The sequence below is a fragment of the Pteropus alecto genome, unplaced genomic scaffold, assembly GCF_000325575.1.
Source record: "Pteropus alecto unplaced genomic scaffold, ASM32557v1 scaffold7, whole genome shotgun sequence".
Classification (NCBI taxonomy): Eukaryota; Metazoa; Chordata; class Mammalia; order Chiroptera; family Pteropodidae; genus Pteropus; species Pteropus alecto.
Genome location: NW_006494614.1, coordinates 59,527,644 through 59,550,344, shown reverse-complemented (window position 1 = coordinate 59,550,344; position 22,701 = coordinate 59,527,644). Strand labels below are relative to the sequence as shown.

General features: G+C 48.9%; 1 protein-coding gene across 1 annotated transcript in view; it reads right to left on the bottom strand.

Moving 5' to 3' along the window:
* Positions 1–1,547: 1,547 nt before the first annotated feature.
* The window catches only part of ATP2C2 (ATPase secretory pathway Ca2+ transporting 2), a 68,794-nt gene continuing 47,640 nt past the window's right edge, over positions 1,548–22,701 (bottom strand). Inside the window, exons 12-27 of the mRNA XM_006926722.1 lie at positions 18,403–18,527; positions 18,157–18,254; positions 17,175–17,276; positions 15,987–16,076; positions 13,831–13,932; positions 11,810–11,966; positions 10,301–10,471; positions 9,409–9,506; positions 9,259–9,309; positions 8,043–8,209; positions 6,689–6,757; positions 6,478–6,594; positions 4,926–5,073; positions 3,435–3,533; positions 3,140–3,281; positions 1,548–1,666 (exon numbers count right to left, since the gene is read on the bottom strand). Of these exons, the coding sequence (XP_006926784.1) occupies positions 1,548–1,666; positions 3,140–3,281; positions 3,435–3,533; positions 4,926–5,073; positions 6,478–6,594; positions 6,689–6,757; positions 8,043–8,209; positions 9,259–9,309; positions 9,409–9,506; positions 10,301–10,471; positions 11,810–11,966; positions 13,831–13,932; positions 15,987–16,076; positions 17,175–17,276; positions 18,157–18,254; positions 18,403–18,527 (1,855 nt within the window). The remainder of the gene's footprint in view (positions 1,667–3,139; positions 3,282–3,434; positions 3,534–4,925; positions 5,074–6,477; positions 6,595–6,688; positions 6,758–8,042; positions 8,210–9,258; positions 9,310–9,408; positions 9,507–10,300; positions 10,472–11,809; positions 11,967–13,830; positions 13,933–15,986; positions 16,077–17,174; positions 17,277–18,156; positions 18,255–18,402; positions 18,528–22,701) is intronic.

Genomic DNA, 22,701 nt, shown 5'->3' with positions numbered 1-22,701 from the left:
AGCAGGTTGTATGTGACAAATGATTTGGACTTTACCTCTCAGCAGTTGCCAAAGGTTGGTAGCTGCTGGGCAGATATCACGTCTGCCCAAAAGGTTTCTCCAGCTGGGCCCCTCAATATTCTTCTTGCAGGGATGGCATGCATGTGTCTCCCCATTTAGCTCTGGTGACACTTGGAGGGGGCAGAGGAGCATAGTGACCAACACCTCCCCCTCCCGCCCCCCGCCTCCAACTTGCAGGCTGTGAGTCTTACTTTGGAAGAATCTGGACTCTGTCTGAGAGTAGTAGGGGTCCACTTTGACCTTCCCTCTGATCTGGCCCAGGTGTTACCATCCTAGGCAGCCTATCTCACAGCTACTGTGGCTGGGTGTGATGGTTACTTTCATGTGTCAACTTGGGCTAGGCCATGGTGCCCAGTTGTTCGGTCAAACTCCAGTTTAGATGTCCCTTAGGTATTTTTTAGATGGCATTAACCTTAAATCAGTAGACTTTGAATAAAGCAGGTTACCTTCCTAATGGGAGTGGGCTTCATCCAATCAGTTGAAGGCTTAAGAGAAAAGACAGAGATCCCCCGAGAAGAAAGGAATTCTGCCTCCAGATCCGAGGGCTGCCTCAGACTTGAGCTGCAATATCAACTCCTTCCTGAGCCTCCAACCAGCTGGCCTGCCCTAGAGATGATGTTGGATTTGCCAACCCCAACTAGCACGTGAGCCGATTCCTTAAATCTCTCTCCATCCTGTTGGTTCAGTTTCTCTAGAAAACCCTGGCTAATAACTGAGGGGTTTGAGTTGGAGCCTCATTTCATGAAAGATGGTTCTCTGGTGGTTTTTGCCTGGCTGCAGACAGGAATGAGAGACCTCTCTGTTCTACCACATTTCACGTGGAAGGGCAGATATGTTTTAAGAACAGTCCTGGGGGCAGTGGGAAATAAGGCTCATTCTCAGGCAGGTGGGAAATGTTCCTGGTTCCGGAGAGAAAGACCCCTTGATGCTCATCTTAAAAGCTAGGGCCTTTGTTTAGGCCAGTCAGCACAAGGCTGTGGTTTTCCAACCTGGTGTATGGTTTCTAACCTGGCCACTTGTAGAAACAAACACTAAATCCATCAAAATAATAATCAGGCCCCTGGCACAGCACTTAACAAACACACCCAAACCCCCATTGTGTGGAACAACGAAAGGGCCAACACTGGGCAGAGAAATGGCCAGGAGCCCATCCCCCTAGGTACCCATGCATTCTTCATAAGTGGTCTGCATAGCATTGAGCTATGGCACAAATACACAGGCAGACGTGGTTAATAAAAATCATTGCGATTTAATAAATAGCGAGGTGTTTCTGTACAGGTTCCTCACAGTCTGTCCCAGAGCCTGGCAAGAGAGAGAGGCATGGACGTGAGCCTGGGCCCCAGCTTCCTGCTGGCTTCTCAAGGAAGAAGTGGCCGTGAGTGACAGTGCTACAGAGGCCTAAAAACCCCCTCTGATGAGGGGCTGGGGGAGGGTCCCAGTCACATAAAAATATAGATTCTTTAGGGGTTTTACACTGGTTGGGGCCATTATACATCCTCGTGGTGAATCTGGGCTTTCTTGGCTCTGGAGCAGAATCTCTCACATAGTTTGAGGAGCTCTGACAAAATGAATACAGATGAGGCCAATCCGGTTAAAAACAACAAATCTGTGAAAAGAGAAAAGGGGTCAGAGAGCACAGGTTGTACCCCCTGGATCACCAGCCCCCCAGAATCAGGGCAGTGCCAGCGTGGTGGCCGCTGTGGCTCTCGGGAACCTTTGCTGTGGAATTCTGCTTCCTAGGCTGCGTTATCCTGAGTTATAGACAGGAGAGGGGGTTGGGACCAGCCCTCTGCATTCCCGAGGGCGTGGAGATCTCCCTGAGCCACCTCCACAAGGACCAACAGCCTTTCTAGGTGGCTCACATTACCAAGGCAGGGGCACATTACCAAGGTCAGCTGTTATGGATGCTAGCCCCCCATCCCTCCTTAGGGCAGATGCCCCAGTCCAGCCCACCCTGACTGTTCTAGTGGGTTAATTCCTCAAGTCTCTCACCCTCACAACCCTGCTATATCTGATTAATTGGAACCATGTCTCCTGTTTCCAACAATTTGTGACACATGGTGCCCAACTGCAGTCACAGTGTCTCCTTCAGATTTGGTAAGCTGGCTTAATTCCCAATGGTTGGACACATTCCATTAAAACATTTTGGGGTTCTTTGGTTAGCGCCCACAGGGCATTCACAGGAGCCCCACGTAGACACTGTTTTGTAGGTTCTAGGAAGAAGGCTCATGTTCCCCAGGCTTGCCTGAAGGTTTTTGGTGCACTTGTCTCCAAGGCCTCAGACCCGATGCTCCGCCTGGGGGCTGCCTCACCAGCCTGCCTGCCCTGGGGTAGGGGTGGCCAGTGGAAAGCTTGGGCCAGAGGAAGGGAGGAGAAGGGGTGCTTGCCCCTGCTCCCTCCAAGTCACTGTGGTCACTGTTGCTCTCCAGCAGACTTCTTCCTGCTCAGGACCCAACCCTCCTATTTCTGGTCACCGTCATCACAGCTTCAGGCAAAGGAAGCCATGCCACCCTGGGCAGCTTCCAAAGAAGAATGAGAGTCTGTGGGAAGCCTAGTCCCAAGGGTTCTGCCCAGGAGGGTGGCGGGGGGCAGGGGGAGGTGGGAAGTGTGTGCTTGGCCCCTAGAGAGCTGGTCATTAAATCATGTCCCTTTCAGCAAGAACTACTAGATGGCCAACTCCCTGTCTTCAGGTAAGCAGGTGTCCAGGTCACACTGGGCCCTGTTAACATCCCCCATTGCTCATGGAAAACTAACTCACTCAGCTGGGGCACACAGCACGTTCCTGGCCGAGCCAGACTGTCACTTTACCTGTTTGTGCTCAGAGCCTCCTTGCCAGAGGGGTGGGGGGTAGCTCAGCAGATGCTGAGTCCCCTTCTGCCCTGGGTGTCCTTCTACCAGAGGAACCTTTCCTCTGCAGTTCCCTGGGTTCTCCACACCCCCATGACATGGCCCCTACCCAGTGCAGGTACCAGGCGTCCTTTGGGGATAGAATGGCCCCAGGTTGGGACTTAGCAGCCCCAGTTCCAGGCGTGTGATAGCTCTGGTGTCATGGTGATCCCATCTTGGGTCCCCTACTCACCGAGCGCTCCCAGGTTCTCTGTCTGGAAGACCTTCTGCAGAGGTGGGACGTAAATCACAGCCAGCTGCCCTAGGATTGACCCGAGCACTGAGTAGAGGAACATGTGGTTCCGGAGGAAGCCGATCTCGAATATCAACTTGGTCTGTGGGAGAAAGGCACATGACCGCCGTCTCAGAAAAGGTTGCCCGTGTCCGGAGCCCTTGAGCGACTCGGGCAGGGACCCCAGTTTCTCACTGAGAACACAATTTGGTTCTACAGAGAAGGAAGCCGAGGGCTGGAGGGCAGCAGGTCTCACCTGAGAGCGGCAGGTCAGGGCGTTGAAGAGGTCGAAGAACACAAAACAGGTGAAGGTCATCGTTGTGGTGCGTGGGGTGCTCGCCTTGTCTTCGGGGATCTGGAACATAGCATACAGGAGGAGATACAGCCCTCTGCCATAAACTTGTCTTCCACCGAGAGCCCAGGGCTGGAGCAGGCCTCGGTGTCCAGGCCACAGTATTTTAGCTGTACTAGTAATTGATCAAAACTTCCCTTCAGTCTTGAGTCAATTGGTATAACCCAGAAGTATGTCTCCTGACTGCCACGCCCCCCAACCCCCAGGACCTAGCCCCTCTCTTGGGAGGAACCATTAGCCCTTCCTCTGGAATTGCTGCTGTCGGGTACAGGAACCTTGCACACCTAAATGGAACATCCCTCCCTCCAGCAGGTGACATTGCCTCCCAGGAGGCGACACCTGTACAGTGACATCCACTTGGCAGAATGTTTCTTCCTACAAGGAAGGCAGAAGGATACCAAACCCATGAAGAACTAGGGCCTGTGAGGCTGAATGAATGAAGCCACAGACCCCTCCCTGGCTCGGGCACTCCTGTGGGAACCATTTCGTTCTGGCTGACATTGTGGGGGCGGGGCTGCAGCCCAAGGCGAGAAGGTTCTGGGTATGCTCCTGGAACATCCCTCTGCCTGATGAAAGGTGGCAGTCACCACTCCTACCTGAGCTCATCTGCTGGACCAGAGGTTCACACAGACTTCCCTGGGGGAGACTGTTAAAACAGTCTGACTCGGGGAGGGGTCCTGGGTAGGGTCTAAAATTCTGCATTTCTCAACCCCGAGGGTGCTGATGCTGCTACGGGGACCCCATGCTGAGGATGACTGTTAAAATAGGAAGGTCTGTGTCTGTCCCTCCACCAGCTGAGCACACGGGCTGGACAAAGGCAGGGCCTCTGCCACCACCCCGGGGCAGGGCAGGATTTGGCGGTGGGCTAGGGAGGGAGAGGCAAAGCCGCTCTTCTTGGGGCAGAATGGTGGTGTGGTTGGCTGATGTCCCATTCCACTTCCCACACGTGGGTGATTGGGGTTAAAGGTCTGGACAGGTCACCTGCCTATTCATCTAGATCAGCGGATGTCTCTAGACATGGGCCCCCTAAACCTATGGGCTGCGAAAAGATGACCCCTAATGAGACCCTGCCAACAGTCACCTCCAGGGAACAAGACAGGAGTTTCTTTTAGTAGATTTCAAATTGCTTCCTGGTGACAACAGAAAGTAGAGACATGTGTCCTGTTTAGAAAAATGTCTGAATTCTTTTCTCTGCCCCTTAGGCCTCACGTCCCTCTGCCTCTTCCCTCCTCTGCAAAGTCAGCTCCTAGTCACCCCCACCTTCCTTCCCCAGTGCCACCCTGTATGCCGGCTTTTGTCACGTCCACACAGCAGGGACCATCCACCTTGCTTTGCACACACTCCAGCCCTGCATCAGCCGCCACCCAGGCATTGAATGAGCCGGTGAGAACTTACCTCTTTCCAGAAGATGAAGAGGGTCCCGCTGATGATGACAGACGCCGACAGAAGGATCTTTAGGATGAGGGCTCTGCTGAGGATCGTGTCCTTGACGTTCCTTGGCGGCTGCCTGAGGGTGTCTTTGTCCACCGGCTCTACCCCCAAGCTGCTCGGAACAAAACAGGACACTTTGAAATAAACCACCGAAAACTGTAGTTTTGGAAAGGCGTGCAGTGGTTACACAAAGGAGGACACGTGACTCAGAGATGTGCTCAAGTCACCACTGAAGGCACAGCCAGGATGGGGCGGTGGCCAAAGCCTCCATGTTATCCCATGTGAGCTGAGGGTGTTTCCAATCTCATGGGGATCCCGCCCCGGTCCTCACTGGAAGCCAGTCCTTCCCATCCTCTGACCCCTCCCTAACCGTCCAGCCCCTCAGCTCCTTCTGAGGAGCCCCCAGAGCCTGAACCTCTAAGGCAGGCATAGACACCTCCTTCACCCTCATGCCTGCCGACCACCACCTGGACCATCCCACACCCCACCAACCACACCTCAGTCTGGGAACCATGCCCAGTCATCCTCATGCTCAATTTCCATCACACAGGGATGCTCCGCAAAGTCGGGCCTGGCCTTGTCTCAGCTGGCCAGGAGAAACGGGATCCTCCACTGAGGGACACCTGCCTTCAGCCGGCTCAGACAGAATTGGGGCTAGACAGTGTAGGTGGTGTGGGGGTACCAAGGAAGGAGCAGGCTGAGTGAGGCCCTACTCTGTATGGATATGGCTGAGGTCCCAGCTCTGTTCTCAGGGGGAGTGTGTGGGAGAGGGAGCCTTTACTGAGGGCATGGGAGGGGACAATGAAGCAGCTGTCACTGGCAATGATCAAATCAATAGTAGCCATAAACCAGCTACATCTGAAACAACACCTACTATGTGCTCAGGTAGTGGGGTGCCTTGCTTTCTTTGGTCTTCTGACTCCAAAGCTCATTCCTTCTCCTGCATCACTCAGCTAGCCTGACTCCCTTCTCGTTCATTCGGCCAATAAGTTACTGAGCACTTTCTATATGCCAAGCACCATTGTCGGAACTGGTGATAATGCGGGGAACAAAGCAAAAACTTTGCCTCCGCGAAGCTGACATTCTATAGCGAGGTGGGTTATAATCAGATAAACAAGGAAATATATATTTTCCCTTCTAGAGAAAACTAAAGCAGGGTAAGGTGGCTAAGAGTGGAGGCTGCAGTTAGAGTAATCAGGGAGGACTCCGCAAAGGCAGTGACCTGAGTGAGCAGAGGGACTGGGCCCTGCAGTGAGCCCTGGGCGAGCACTCCAGGCAGTGGGGACGGAAAGTTCCATCATAACCCACCCTGCCTGCCGGGGCACTGCCCCCTGTGCCCAGTGCATTCCACTCACTGTCTTTCCCCCCAGTGCACCCCACTTAAGTTTTCTGGAACTTCTTACAACCAGTGATTGTGTTTGCCCGGCTCTGGAGCCCCAGAGTCCACAGAGCAGGGCTGCAGTCAGGGGAGCCTGGCAGAAATGGCGCGGTGCGGCCGGCCAGCCCAGTGCCCCACCTCTGTGCTGGCGGCCCATCCATGATGATGTTGATCCACAGGATCTGCATGGCATTGAGGGGGTTGGGCAGGTTGCACATGGTGGACAGAGTGATGAGGCTCAAAGCTGAGATGCTCCTGCAGGGCACAAGTGGCAGACAGAGGGCACCGTCAATAGCCGCTTGCCAGATGCAGCCCTTGACAATAGCGAGAGACCCTGGCCTTGACTTACGTGCTCAGCTGAAATCGGACAAAGTTTTTGATGTTGTGAAAAATCCCCTTGCCTTCCTCCACTGCATTCCTACAAGAGAGAAGAAAGCATTTATTCACAAAGAGGGCCTGGCAGGTTCAGCCGGCTCCGCCAGCTGCTAAATGAAGTGATGGTGTCAGCCTCTGGGTGACACCATGCTGCTTGGACGCCCCCTGCTCCTTTCCCCTTTCTGGCATTCATGGGACACTCCAGTAGAGGAGGCTGATGTTCTAAGAGGTGCCCTCAGCCACTGGGGACAGATTCCCTGAGCCATGGAGGCCCTTCTGTCTGAAGACTGTAAATTACCCAGGGGCCCCAACCCTCACTCAGGACTCCTGAAGTGCCCAGTGCACCTTGGTGATTCACCAGCGACAAGAGGCACAGCAAATCCAATTAAATCTGGCAATTCGATCTAGGGGCACAGCAAGAAGGGAGAGAACCGAGGTTGAAAATATTATCTATTGTATTTTCAGAGGCTCTTTGTGAAAGTCCTTGAGTCACTCATACAGTAGAAAACCATGTAATCTCTCTTTTACTAAATTTTTGCCAAAGAACTGAAACCACAGAGCTAGATATTAGTTGCATTTTTTTAAAAACTAAGATGAAGTGTTTTAAGAAATCCTATGGTGAATCCATTTGTAAAGAAAAGACTCCTTTTGTAAAGTCAATAATCAATATTTGTTCGGATTTCTGATATCAGGCTTAAGATTAAGTTTTTCTCCTACCCCTAATTATTGCAATTTATTTCTGAGTTAAGTCTTAATTGCAGCTACTTGAAATTAGATCTAGAGGGAAGGTAAATTTATTAAGAGAAAAATAAAGAAAAGTGAAACGAGAAAACAGTTTATGGCGACCCCAGAGCCCAGAGCTCACATCGGCGTTAGTGATCGGGCATTTCTGGGCAGTCTCTTCTCGGTGCGTGAACGTGCGTGCCAGCGCAGACACAGCAGTGGACTCAAACCGTGTCATTAAGATGTTCTTCAAAACACAATTTCTAATGGCTATGCAGTATTCCCGTCTCTTGCTGTTGGCATCCAGGGGGATCTAGGATTTCTTTATACATGGCACTGCAGCTCACACCAGCACGTGCCTCTTTTTGCACATCTCACCCAGGCTTTTCCATCAGTGCACAAATTAGGGTCCTGTGGCACGTGTCTGTCACATTCTCTTGGGTGCTGCCTGCCACTAACCCCAGGGTGGCGCCCATGACCCCGCTTTCAGTGGTGTTCGGGCCTGAGGACACCTCAGGTATCTCCGGCACAGCAGATCCCAGGGGCAGCTGGTTACCCTAGGCATTTTTGCTATGAATAAGTAAAACCCCTAAAGAGAAACTTACATGATGGTGGAGAAGTTATCGTCCACCAGGATCATGTTGGCGGCCTCTTTGCTGACGTCTGTCCCTGTCTGTCCCATGGCGATCCCAATGTCTGCTGACTTCAGGGCGACCGCGTCATTCACCCCGTCCCCTGTCATGGCCACAATCGCCCCCGATTCCTGCAAAGCCTTTGGAAAGAGGAGGTGAGTGGAGGTGGGCAGCCTGAGGCCCTTCCCTTCTAGATCCTTCCTTCCTTCTTGATACTCTGCCTCTCGCACTGCATGGCCAACAGCAGAGACCACTCTCTGGAGAGCACTGGAGTCAGTCGGCCTGAGTCTGAATCCTAGCTCCGCCTGCACTAGCTGTGGAAACTGGGCAAGCCTTGAAACTCTCAACCTCAGTTTCTCCATCTGCAAAATGGGAGCAACAGTCCTTCCTCAGGGCTGCGGCGAGGCCCAAACTAAAACCATGAGTGTGCCAGTGCCCAGCAATAGTAAAGGCTCAGATGTGTTATTGTTACATAATGATCAACTCATCCCCTGAAACCATCCGGTGCCCAGTAGTAGTAAGATTTCCTTCAAAGAATAACTCGCATAGAGATTTACTCTGTAGAATGAACCCTCGCCCCCAAAATAATGTAAAAAAAAAAAAAATACACTACCGATAGAGTTAAAGAATAAATTTTCAAAGTATACACGTGTGGGAAACCAAACACATTCGCAGGGTTCTCATTCCACCACTTTTGTTTTTTGATGCACGATCAGAAAAATCACAACTCTATTTGGCACCTGCTGTGTGTAAAGCACTGTGCCAAGAGTTTCACGGGCCTGGCTTCCTTTAATCTTGCCAACGTTGTCAATTAGCTGATGTCATTCATCTCATCCCCCCCCTATACAGACAAGAAAACTAAGGCCCGGAGTTAACAAGAATAAGTCCAAAAGCATTCTAGTAACAGAGGCTCGCCTCTTTGTGTTTCCCTTTGCACCACCCAATTCCTGCTCCCTGATTTTGGTGCACGTGGTAAAGGGCGCCCAGTTCTCCCCTCCCCTGAGGCTGGGAAAGGCAACTGCTGACGACATAGCTGCCTTGGACCTAGAAAAGAAAGCCACAGCTGGGGGATAGTTGAGGCTCCAGCCAGCTGGGCCCTGGGCCACCCTGTAGAGCAGAGCCACTACCACCACCCTGGACTGCACCTGAGGGACAAGTGAGGCAGAATCTGTCTCCTCACACAGCTTACCTTTATGATTTTCAGTTTGTGCTTCGGACTGGTCCTGAAGAAGACAGACATCTGCATACAGAGGCACGAAAGAGTGGAGAGTCAGTGAACTGCGAAGCTGGAGGCACATCGCCTCCCCGCAGCCCCGGTGAGCCCCTGGGAGGACTCCACCTTCCCGACGTGCTCAGCCAGCTTGTTCTGCTCCATACTTTCCACCTCTTCCCCGGACATGGCATGCAGCTTCCTGTCGCACAGGCCGATGTTCCTTCCTGCGTGGTGTGGAGAATCTGTTCTGAGGGCTTGCTCTGAGGCCTGCGACTGGGGACCCTGTCCCCACCCCTCACTCCATCTACTTGACATCGGTCCCTGCCTTGGCCACAGAGAATAACAAAGAAAAAACCATGACAGCTACCGTTTGCTGAGCACCTACTATGTTACATGATCTAATTCCATCCACAGGAATTAACCTACAACAAATGCCTTCTTATCTCTAAAGATTAGGAAACAGAGCGAAGTGACTTCTCCAAGGTCATGGAGCTGGTAAGTGGTGATACTGGACCTGATGGGGTTCTGTCTGATGCTACAGTGCCAGGCTGCCTCAAGACAGAAGAGCAAGAAAACCAAGGTGTGACAACCCTCACGGCAGTAATAAGAATAGTGGGCACAGGGTTGCTAGCCCTCTGCTGATGAAGAGCCTGAGGGGCAGAGTGGTTCAATGACTTGCCAAAGGTACACAGCTGGTGGCAGAAACCAGGCTGGAACTATACACTGGAATTGATGCTGCCTGTCAAGATGAAGTGAGACCATCGATGAAATGGCACATAGTAGGTTCTCGTTATACAACGAGGTCTTTCCCCCTTCTGGAGAATTTGCAAACATTTTAGAGAGAAAAACCTTCACAAGTGGAGCTCTGGTCCACGAATCTTAGAATCTGTCCTAAGCATTGAGAAGGTAGATGAGAGGGCTCCTGACTGGGCTCATCGAGGATTAACCAGTGGTAGCTATCCCATCGTAAAGGATGGCAGATGCTTTCTTCCTCACCCGCCACTCCCCTTCCCGTTACCTATCGCCAAGGCCGTCTCCAGGGCATCTCCCGTTATCATTTTCACAGACACGCCGGACTCAGAGAGAACCTGCACCGCTTCCTTCACACCAGCCCTTGGAGGGTCGATGATTCCGACGAGACCCAGAAATGTTAGCTTCCCCAGCTCGGGCCCAGAAGCCAGGGCCAGCACTGAAGGGAGACAGAAGCGTCACTGGGGGCTAAGGGGACCGATTTTATCCCTTATCAGCCCCAGCCCCAAAACCATGTCCCAGATCCTGGGCACTGAGTTCCTGAACTATGAAGGGAAGGCAAAGGTCTTTGCCACGGTCATCAGGCCTGCGCAGGCAACGGGTCTTATCACCTCAAATAGAGAGAGATGCTAGAGACAACTCTCCTGGAAGAAAATAAGACCTCTGTCCATTGGTGGTATAACACCCACCCCTCCAAGAACAGCCGCAAGAAAGTCTGTGAGATGGCCTACGATGGGACAGTTTGGACATTTCCTGTCTTTAACTTGCTCAGCTCCCATCTTGTCATCTCCAATAGACTGGGGATAGCAGCTACCAAAGGTTAGGAAAAACGTGCAGGAGGGCGACACGGGTGAGAGGACTCTGTTGGCTTGGCATGGCCTTGACTCTGTTTCGGTGGCACAGGAGCCAGGCCCAGCTCCTGGGGATGAGCGCTCTGAGAGGGGGTGGCATGCGAACTGACCTTACCTTGCCACCCTACTGATTCTGGAGCGGGGCTGAGGCCCAGAAGCCTCCAGCTATGCTTTCCTCATTCTCAGTCATAACATTGTGCCAGTGCTGCAGGTGCCATGTACCCTTGACACAGGCACTGCCCTCCCCACTCTGCTAAGCTAAGCTCTGTCCCAGTAAGCTATGATGGCCTCACCTTGTACGGTGAGCTGCTAGCAATGTCTAAGTTCTATTCCGTGAAGGGGAAATCCAAGGCGATTGAAACCAATATGGCAAGCCCAGTGCTTATCATTTTCCCCGGAGGGAATACAAGAGTTCCGGAGTGTATTTAAACACTTTCTCTGAAAATGGACAAGCTGACAAATGACACTATGGGAAATGCGGTTTTTAACGTTCCGCCCCTCAGGGAAGGCGTTGACCCTGTGCAGAAAATTAGAAATGGCCATGGCATGAAATGTCTGCCTTGATTTAAAGGAGTCCTGGGGTTTTTTTTGACAGTAAGCGATGAGCAAGAAGACCAATCAGGAAAATCAATACTTCTAGTACATACCATTCACCTGTCTTAAAAAACTGAGGAGGGAGGGCTCTACCTCTTCTCACACATGAGCCGTATCCGGATTAATGGATGTCATTTGGTGGTTGGGATGGAGTGGGGGCATCCTATCTTTCATCTCATCATTAAATTCCACACTTGCTTTAGTTCATGAGCACACTGCCTGACTGCCGTTCTGACCAGTCACCTGACTACTAAGGACCTGGCATTAATGCGCTTGAAAAGTCAATGTTAAGGGCAAATTTAAAGCTGAAGTCTGGGGCAATAGGTACTGACCCCTCAGGCCAAGCAACCCCATCTTCTTTTCCTCCTGCTGGCAGAAGGATCGCTGTTGCGGGGTCAGGGGCAGGGGGATGCCCCCATTGTTGTACATGGTACAGTAACGAATCACTTCTTCAAAGGCCCCCTTCATGAAGTAAATGTCTTCCCGCTCCTTGAAAAAGACAGAAGGAAAAAAATCTATCACTGGATGCTTCAGCTCTTGGTGACTGTCACCTCACCCACACAGAGATGTTCATGGCAGGGTTTTTTATAGTGGACTGTCATCATTCACCAAATGCAGGACAGATTAGATAAGTTACAGGAAATCTACACGATGGCACACTACATGGCCCATGAAGGAGTGAGGCCAATCGTCTACTTACATCACCCTCCACTCTACATTAAGTCACCTTGTTAATGTCACTTTGAGCATCCCATATGTTTCATTAATTAATTATATCTCAGTCAGCGTTAAGCTTCAGTTTAGTCTGTTGCCGAAGGCGGGCACCATTTCTATTTTGCTCGCCCTTGCACCTGGCACATAAGAGTGGCCCAAATGAGTAGCTATTAATTATATCTCAGTCAGCGTTAAGCTTCAGTTAGTCTGTTGCCGAAGGCAGGCACCATTTCTATTTTGCTCACCCTTGCACTTAGCACATAAGAGTGGCCCAAATGAGTAGGTGACTATTTTCCCGTACATTCATTAGGCTCTGTCTCCCCCTAGACTCACTGGCAGGTGCTGCCAGTGTGGGTCACACTATGTCCCCAGTATGAGCACAACGCCTGCCCGCACAGCAGGCAGTGAATGAGCTTGTATGAACTGACATGGATGTATAAGACATCATTCAAGGGAAAAAAACAAATTACAAATACTATATATAGCATGACCCTGTTTTGTGGCCACCATCCTACGTGTCGCTATGCACACAAGTAGAATCCGGAACACTCTATCCCAGACTGTTAACGGGAGTGACCCTGGGTGAGGGGTGTGGAAGGAGAGAAGAGGGGCAGGATTATAAAGAACCTCTTTTTTTTAAGTCACATTCCTATAATTTTTTTTGATGAGAATGTATTAACATTGCCTTTGGGGGGAGAAAGATTAGAAGGTATTAAAACATTTTTTAAAAATCTACAACCTCTTTTAAGCACCTAGAATTTCTGTGCCCATCCACTCATGGCAAAGAACTGACAAGCTCAGCTGAGCTGCCCACCACCAGAATGAGATGAAACGTCTTAGCACAGACAAGAAGTGACAGATTCCAGAAAGAATGGGCGATAAGGGTAAAGTTGGAGAAAAGGTGGAAGGCAATAAAAAATTCTTAAAATTTTTTTTTTCAATTGTAGAAAATCTGAAAATCTATAGAGAATTTACAAAGAAAAACAGAAAAAAAGAGGTCAGCTGCATCCCTACCCAGGGATAGACATTAATAGTTTGGTATATATTCCTCTAGTCACTTATAACATGTGCACACATGCGTGTGTCGATGCATGTATGTGTGTGTCCATGTGAGCTCACCATTCACACCATTTGTGGTGGACCACCCTTCAGGAATGAAGGATTGTTCCTCCACTGTGATAGTTAAGAACTTAGCATGGGGGTGCGAAGGACGGACCCTCAAATTAGCAACGGGAGTCAATTTTATCAGTTAGAGCATGCAGTTGCTCGAGTAGTAATTAATATTATAGGTCAGTGAGTCTCACACGTGAGCATGCATCAGAATCCCCAGCAAACACAGATTACTGGGTCCCACCCTGGAATTTCTGATTCAGAAGTTCTAGGGTGGAGCCCGAGAACCCACATTTCTAACAACTTCCCAGGTAATACTTATGTGCTGGACCAGGGACCCCACTTTGAGAACCAGGGATTCAGATGAAAATCTCAGAAGACCCAAGATAGTCAAAGGTTTAATTGCTATCGACTGTATTTTTACGTATTTGGACTCTCAGAAGTAGCTAGAAACTTGAAGCTCTTCTTGATGTCTGCATTTTGTTTTGGGGGAGGGGAGGGTTAGAAAGGAACAGAGAGGCCAACTCACCTCATTCTTGGGGCTGCATTTTACTGCCATCCACTTCTGCTCTGAACTAAATGGAATCTCTTTTCTTCTCATGTAGGAATCTTTAATATCACTTAAGTCCATCTAGGATAATAAAATGGCATGCTCTCAGTGAGCCATCCTAAATCAACCTCGGTCCATTGAAATTATTCATTATTCAAACAATCTCAGTCAGATGAGAAATCCAAGCATTTCGCTCATGGAGAAAGGCCACTTGCTTTCGAATGTCCCAGCCAGGAACACATGTCTCTTTTCTCTTGTCCCAGGGGCAGAACCAGATGGTCTTTTCAACAGCTTCTAGCTGAAACCTGCTTGGAAACCGAAGCCTGTGGAGTTTCTGCCAAAAGGACTTGAAGATGCAGCAATTTCCCCCAAAGGAACCCCAGGTGAGCAGGGACGCCTGCTGTCACAGCCTGGGGTCCTTGCCAGGCCTGACATTCGTTTGCTCTTTGATGGCTTTCAGGCCAGTTACTGGACAGCTGAGCCTCAGTTGCCCCAATTGTAAACCAGTCCTAACCTGTACATCCCATTGAAAATAGGTCTTCAGGGGGCAAAAAGACTCCTTTTCTATAAAGAGCACAGATATGCATACAGTACAAGAACAGATATATGATATCTCTGGGATATTAAAATTTCTTGGGAGGGGGGATTAGGGGAAAACAGTCTAAAAAGGCTCATTAGGAGGGTATTATGGGTTGCACTGTAACCATCCAAAGATGTGTTGAAGCCCTAACCCCCCAGCACCTGTGAATGGGATCTTATTGAGAAGTAGGGTCTTTGGAGCTAGCATCATGGCAAGACAAGGTCATTAGGGCAGGCCTGACCCAACATGACTGGTGTCCTCGTACGAGGAGGACAATGCTACGTGAGACGAACATACAGGGAGGACACCACATGGAGACGGAGGCAGAGATCGGAGTGACGTGTCTGCACACCAGGAACACCTAGGATTACTGGCAGCGGCCAGCAGACGGGAGAGGGGGCACGGCCCCGCCGACACCTCCAGTGTGGACTTCTAGCCTCCACACTGTGCGAGAATAAATTTCTGTTGTTTTTAAGCATGTAGTTTACGGTACTTTATCTTGGCAACCCTAGGAAATGAGTGCAGGGTGTGATGGAGGAAGAAAAGTTCAAGGATAAAAGATAAAAAACATGAAGGGCTCAGTGCCACACCTGTCACCCGAGAAGCACTTAATACGTGCCGGCTGTTATTTGTTTTATTCTACAAGGTGTAATCTAAAATCCCCACCAGGCCCCCCAGAGAGTTTAGACGCACAAAAGAGCAAAACCCTCACACACAAAGGAGAGTGGGTTCTGGAACCTCTGCCCTCTGCGTGGGTGGTGAGCAGTGGGAGCACGATTTCACTCCTGCTGTGACAGCCAGGCCAGCTGTCCCCTCCCTGGTGGGCAGTAGGAGTTGCTGAGTGGGGCTGGCCTGCACTGTTTTTAAGGGGGCAATACATTCCTTTTGGTATTACTGTCGCTTTGGAGAGAACTTTTTATGTTAGTGGAAGGAAAATATGGCATAATGGTTTAAAGTGCCCGGTTTACCTTTCCAAGGACGTACTGAAAGGGTCACCCTTCTCCCCACTCATCTCGCACTCAGCACTGTTCTGGGCCGTGCCATGGGTGGGAGGCAGAGCTAAGAGGGCTGGAGTCTCATGCAGGGGGACGACAGGTGAACACATGGATGCAGGACAGTGCGATGTGTGCAGCCCTGAGTGCCTGGGTGAGCAGAAGCACCTACAGTGGTGGAAACTGCAGTGACCTTGACAACAACGTCTGAGGTAGCAGTGACAGGAAGGGCAGGGGAAGGGTCATAGCACAGGAGGTGGTAAGAGGGAGCAAAGTGGCCGGGAAGCGGGGAGAGGGTCAATTCCTATAGGGCAAGTACCCATGAGTGGGCTCTTCCCTCAATGGAAGGATCTGCTCAGAGCTCTTCTGTTATTTGTCCCCCCGAAGCAGAGAGCCGTACCTGTAAACCACCACCCCACCCCTTCAACACTCGTGAGCAGCCGCTCTGTGTGGGGCACTGGGCACAGACTGGGGAACATTTCTGCCCAGTCACGGGCTCAGGGTCTAACCACTGAGCCCTGGAATCAGTTAAATGTATTAAAAGGAAATAAAAACTTTCCTACCTTCATTGCCAGGGCGATCAAGGCACCTTCTGTGGGCTGTCCCATCACAGTATTTTTTCTGATGATGGCATTGTTGGCGACGCAGCCTGCCTGAAAGGGGTGGGGAGGTGGGTTTCCGAACGTCTTCAGTTAATATTTGGAGCTAGTACCCCTCGGGGTCCTAGGCGCACTCAGGCACATGAAAAAGCCAGACACTGAAGACTTGACCCAGTTTTGGAGCTGGGCTGGGGGTAAGGAACAGGATTTACTCTTCAAAATACATCAGAGTCCCTGCTCTTCAAAACAAACACAGTGAATATTTACTGACTCTGCTGAATGGTGGTTGTCCTAAAACCATCACAAGGAAATACAGGGGGAGGTCAGGGAGACTGGTGGTGACGAGTGTGGCTGAGGGCGAGTGACCGTTAATGGGCATGGGGTTTCTGTTCCAAGTGACAGTGTCCTGGAATCAGACAGTGGTGATGGCTGTGCAGCTTTGTGAATATACGAAAAACCACCGAACTGTATACTTTAAAAGGGCGAATTCTGTGGTATATGAATTATATTTCAATTTAAATTAGTAATTATAAAAATAAACGTAGAAACAAACACACAAAAAAGAGCATGGGGTCAGTCCCAGCTTCCCTCCCTCACTGGCTGGGCGATCTTGGGCCCTCATGTCACCTCTCTGAGCCCGTTTCTTAATCTGCACCACTGAGATGAGAGGACAGGCCCCACAGGGTGGCTGTGATAATTAAGTGGCCCCCTGGAGGTGGGACCTGGGCAGAGTGGGTGCTCGCTAAACGTCACACAGGAAGACGGCTGTGTTCAGACCTCGCAGAGGGCACCGCTACGTGGGGAGGACAAATGGGCTTCTGTGGGGGGATGAGTACACCTAATACAAGTCTCAGCAATAACAATAAGCAACACTTATCACATGCTTATTGTCCTTATTGTCCAGCATTCATTGAGCACCTTCTCTGGGCGGCGGCTCTAAAGCCTTCCCGGTAGGCAGGGGAGTACAAAGGGTTCTAGTTCTCTTCTGTCCGATGTTGCCATCTGTTTTAGGGCCACTGTGACAACCTGACCCCTGGGGTGTGGCCTGTTAGCCATCAAGAGCCAGTTAGTCCAACAGCTATTTCTCCGAGAGAATTCCCATCAGCTCTGTTTTTAATGCCTATTTCTCCTGTGCTGCTTTTTGGCACTTACCTCCACTAGTTTCCCCACTGAGATGTTGGAAAACTCCTTAATGACTTCCTTTGATGGTAAAAGACACACTTTTCCTTGGCCGTTATACCCAACGCCGCTGACCTGTAGGGCAAAAGGGACAGAAAGGATGTCATCAAGTGTCAAAAATACACCCCTCGTCCCCAGTTAATCTATAATCTCTTTTCTGGGGATCCATCCCAAGGATAAAATTCTAGCCACAAACAAGGCTTCAAGCATGAAGATGTTCCCTGCAGGACTGCGTATGGATCAGAATACCTCACCAAGTGCCAGGTGTCAGTAAATTGCAATAATTTGGGTCAATGGGATATTCTGCAGCCAGTAAAAATCATGATTAAGAAAGCTAAGTAACAGCACAGAAGAGTGCTTACGTTCTAGAACAGAGGTAGGCAAACTTCTTCTTATAGAGCTAGAGAGCAAATATTTTAGCCTTTGCAGCCCATGCAATCTCTGTCACTGCAATTCAGCTTTGCCGTTGTGGCTTGAAAGGAGCCATCGACAACACAGAAACAAAAGGGGGTGACAGCGTGACAATAAAACTTTATGTACAAAAACAGGCACTGGCCCATGGGCTTCATTGCTGACCCATTGGCATGGAGTGTTTTGTGAAAAAAAGCAGCAAGATACAAAGTCACACATTCAGGGAGCTTACGACCTTGCCACATGCACAGGAGAGACACTCAAGACCACAAATGGACTAATCATGGTGAGGGTATGGGGAATATTCTCTAGTTTTTAAATTTTATAATGTGATTATTAAAAGATAATAAAAAATAAAGATGGCTACCTTAAATCAGTCACATTCCTTGCAGCTAGTGGTAACAAGGAATTTGTACAATATAACAAATTTGCACATTTGTTTTCTCCTTATTGTTTTCTAGAAAACACTATATCTCTCTAGGAAGAAAAGGGTCTGGAGGGCACTTTTTTTGTCTTAAACCTTGTGAATTCACACGGGACTCACCTCGGCATGGAACCCATCAGACGTTACAAGTTGAGTGACAGTCATTTCATTGGCAGTCAGAGTCCCTGTCTTATCAGAACAGATGACAGTGCAGCAACCTGGCACGAGAAAACATCAGAGTTTATAGGAAAAAGCAGTCGTCACCACCAACTCACAGGCTTATGACCTACCCGCGTTGAATTAACATGGCATCAAAGCATCCATTCAATCCAATGTATAAGAATTCAACCAATTGGAATCCCTCACCTAAAGTCTCCACAATTGGTAACTTCTTCACAATGACCTGCTTCTTGGCCATCCGCAGTACTCCCAGGACCAGCGTAACCATGACAACGATGGGCAGACCCTCTGGAATGGCGGCCACAGCCAGGCTGGATCAAAAGGCCACATAGGTCACCTTTAATATGCACTTAAGAATTACTGAATTCTATCTAGGACTGGCAACACTTTTATCTGGTGAAGCTTTGTCCCCAAAGTCCCTATTTTATTTTCTGCTCCCCATTCCATGATACACATGCCTCCTTCTTCAACATCCATTGCTCTGAGCTCTCCCCTTGCAAAACCCTACTCTTGGGAAGGGACCTGATCTCTCAGACATCCACACTTTAGTGTGAATTAGTCTGGCAGTAGCTCTGCCTCTTTAAGTGTATTTGCATTTAAATTGCTCTCATTTATTAGAGAGAAACATCTCTGGGCCCTAGGAAAGAAATTTCCAGAATCAGGCAATAAAGTATGAAGTAAAATTTTTTGGTTCAAAGGGTCCTCCCTTGAATTATACTTTTCATTGGTCTAATGGTTTAGACACTTCTGGTAAGAAAGCCAGACGAGGAAATTAAAATGGAAGTAAAGTGACACAGCTATGCCTTTGCCTATTGTAGCAGATCTGTTTTAGGGTATCCGCTCACTTCTTTATTATTCCTCCAACTCTCCCTGTGTTGTGTGACTTCGCTCTCCCATAGCCACAGTTGACTGGATTAAAGGAGAACATGTGATTCAAGCTGAACCAATGATCTTCTCTTTTTCAGGAACCAGAGCTGGGATTGAGCACACATATCCCTTTCCTGTGGACGGTATGTCAATATGTGATAGGCTGGTAAGAAGGGACTCTTTCTGCCTCAATTTGGCTCCAGAACATTGGGGCTGACTGCTCCCCCATTCCACATTCCTGAGCAGGCCTGGCTGAGGGCTGGTTTATGACTTTCCGCTAACCTCGGGCTGCTGGGTTGGGGTGAGGGGGGACAGGCGGCTGGGATGAGCTCATGAGAGGGTGTTTTTGTGCAGGGCTGCACAGTGAGCATCACCATGCCAAACCCCACCATGGTTCACTCTCTGCACTAGAACATCCAGCAGAGTTCTGCAGGCACTCAGTCAATATTTGCTGAATGAGTGAACCTATGGCAGGTGTCTAGACCTGTGCTGGCCCAGCGCATAGTGAGTGTTCCACATGGGTTGAAAGCCTGGCTGAGGATGTCCATTCAATTGAATTTCATCCAATCTAAGACACTGCGCTTGTGAGGGGCACCATTATCTTGTGTACCACTAAGAAAGAAAAAAATACTGCCAATTAATCAATGGTACGTTATCAGGTCACTTATAAGAAGTCTGACTTCAAAGAAGTTACAGTGTAAAAAAGGATGTGCATGTAAGAATCAAAGAAATGCAGTGCATGAATGATGGCCTTTCGCCCAGAGACAATGGAGCATTCAGGGACGGTTAGTTATATAAGCCACGATTACTGAATTTCGTCAAGGGACTGTGCCCAGTTTCTATGGTGATGGCAAGAAGGCTTCCTTGGTTTTATGGCACAGGCTGACAAGACCAGCTAAGCAAACATTTGCGAAGGGTTGTGAGGGGGAATTCCCATGTGGTGTGGAAAGGGCGTTTTGGCATGTACCCGGAACTTTCATAATAAAAAACGAATCCACAAACTAATAAAGATTAGACTAGACCAGGAAAAGCAAGTATACCTTGGATCATCTTGTATTACTCAAGGCATGAAAATTAGGATAAAGTGTTTAAAGAATAATTCTTATTTATTTTGGAGAATCTCTTCCTCACTGGCTATCCTGCCACTTCTATGTTCTAATTCGGTGGTTCTGAGGGACTAATTCTGCTAAAAACTGAAAACTACATTCTTCTCAGTCGCAAGTTTACCGAGGATCAAGTGGGAGATGAGACAAAAGGAAACATTAGACAAGAAATTAGGAATAACCTTGAGGAGGTGGGGTGGAAATGGACACGGGAGCCTTTTTAATTTACCTGGAACTAATGGGACTTCCCATGGTTTATAAGATGGGAATGAAACATTATTATTTCGGGGAAGTTCTTAAGCATTATGGCATCTGAGCACTCAGGCTTCTCTGTCTCTCTGCCACCATCCCTGCCTCTGAAGGCTTAGTCACCTGAGCACCCTTTTCAGGGGTTCAACCTTTTTCTCTGGTCCTGCCTCTTGCCGGCACCACGACTAGGACAGTTTCTAGTCGAAGTCTCACTGCTCAGAACCGGCTTCCTGAGCCGGCAGCATCAGCACCCCTGGGAGCTTGTTAGGAATACACCATCTCGGGCCCCACCCAGAACCACTGAGTCTGGTCACCAGCAACCTGTGTTGCACGAGCTCTCACAGGGATCTGGGCGTTCTCAGGCTAAAGTCTGAGACCCCTGCTCTGCAGTGGTCCACTCCCCAGGACGCCCTGCCCTGCCTCAAACTCTGCATTCCACAGCGCAGCCAGCTGCCCCTCCCCACTGCCTCCTCCTCCCTCTCATCTGTAACAAGCTGCGGTTCGTGCTGACTGGTATCCTTACAAGAAGAGGAGAAGAGACACAGAGATGAATACAGAAATAGACACACGTAAAACAGGACATGTGATGACAGAGGTGGATTTGAGTGATGTGTTTACAAGTCAAGAAACACCAAGGATTGCTGGCAACACCGGAAGCTAGGATTAGAGGCCTAGAACAGATTCTCCCCCAGAGCCTCTGGAGAGAGCGCTGCCTTGCCCACACCTTGATCTCTGACATGGTGTACTGCACATGAGAAGGAATTCAGTGAAAATAATACAATTAGATCACGTGGTCTGTATTACAATACTAACACAGAAGGGTAAATGGCCATTGAAAGCTCCGTGAACATGGTTTTTATTTTTTTTTATACCTCTCACGGCACCTAGCTTAGGATATGAAGTCAGGAAATCTCAATCCACATGAGATCGTTACTTCGAACATTCAGAACACCTTAGGCTCCGTTGTCTAGAGCTTAGCAAGCCACTTCTCATGGCCACTAGCAGAATGCAATGATGAGCCTGGCATGAAAGCCAGCAATGGTCTTATTTTCATAGTTCCAAAGAGTTTGTGGGGAGGGGAAAGCTCAAACCCTGGTATTAATCCATTTATTTTTAGACTATTTAAAGTGAAAAGCTAAAGATAATTAAGTGTTAATGCAGCTTTTCTTTTCATACTGAGAATTATCTTTTAAAGATTTTGTTTCATTTTAAAGGGAGGAGGTGGACTTTATTTTTTTTGGCTTGGAATTAGTCTCAGTGGGGGGTTTACTGAATGTCTGTCATTTGTATTTTTCTTTTGAGATTTTTGTCACATGTGTCTTATGTATTGTCACTGCATAGTATTATTTAAACCGACTCCCTTTTTTTCTCTTAAGTATTTTTTTTCATGCTCCCAGGATTTTGGCATTAACTTTTGTTAAGTACACAGAAAGGTAAAGTGTCTAAAACCAAAAAGACTTTCCCAATTTCCATTCATTCAAAAAACAGTTCCTGAACCACTTTTGTAACAGGACACACACCTTTCTGCATGCTGAGTTTGCTGGCCTGCCCCTCGATTAATGCATATGGTGAAATGCGATAAAAAAAACCAGGGCATTTGAGACTAATGAAAATAAATGAATTAAAAAAAAAACCAAAAAAGATGGTTGCAGATGAAGTAGAAGGAATCATAATACCGAAGAACAAACTGCTAAAACTTGTTCTAGAGTGGAAACAAACAAACAAACAAACAAACAGGGCATTGGGAGTTGTTAAAGACCTGCATTTGAATTCTATACTACTGCTAATTGATGGATAACGATCCTACCATCAGCTATGTGGCCTTGGTGACATGTCCTTTGTCCTCTCCTACAGCCTCCTTCATAAAACAAGGACCTAGACTGAGCTCCAAAGGAATAATAGGAACGTGCACTGTGTGCTCCATACTGTTGTAGGCAGGATGAGTCAGCATGATCAAGAACATGCTAACTCATCTCATCCTCACCATAATCCCAGGAGGGGCTGTGTCATCATTCCCATTTTACGGAGGAGAAAACTGAGGCACAGAAAGGTCACAGAGCTAGCGAGTGGTAACCAGAATTTAACCCCAAGCAGGCTGACTCTGGAATCCATACTCTAAGTCAGAAAGATCCAAACCCACGAGTAAAAGAGTGATGGGAACAGGAACTCCAAATCATACGCTTTCATTTGCTCTGCAAGCTTTTTCTGGGCACTCCCACCTGTCAGACGATGTGCTGTTGGGAGACTGCGGCTTTGGGGTGAAGAG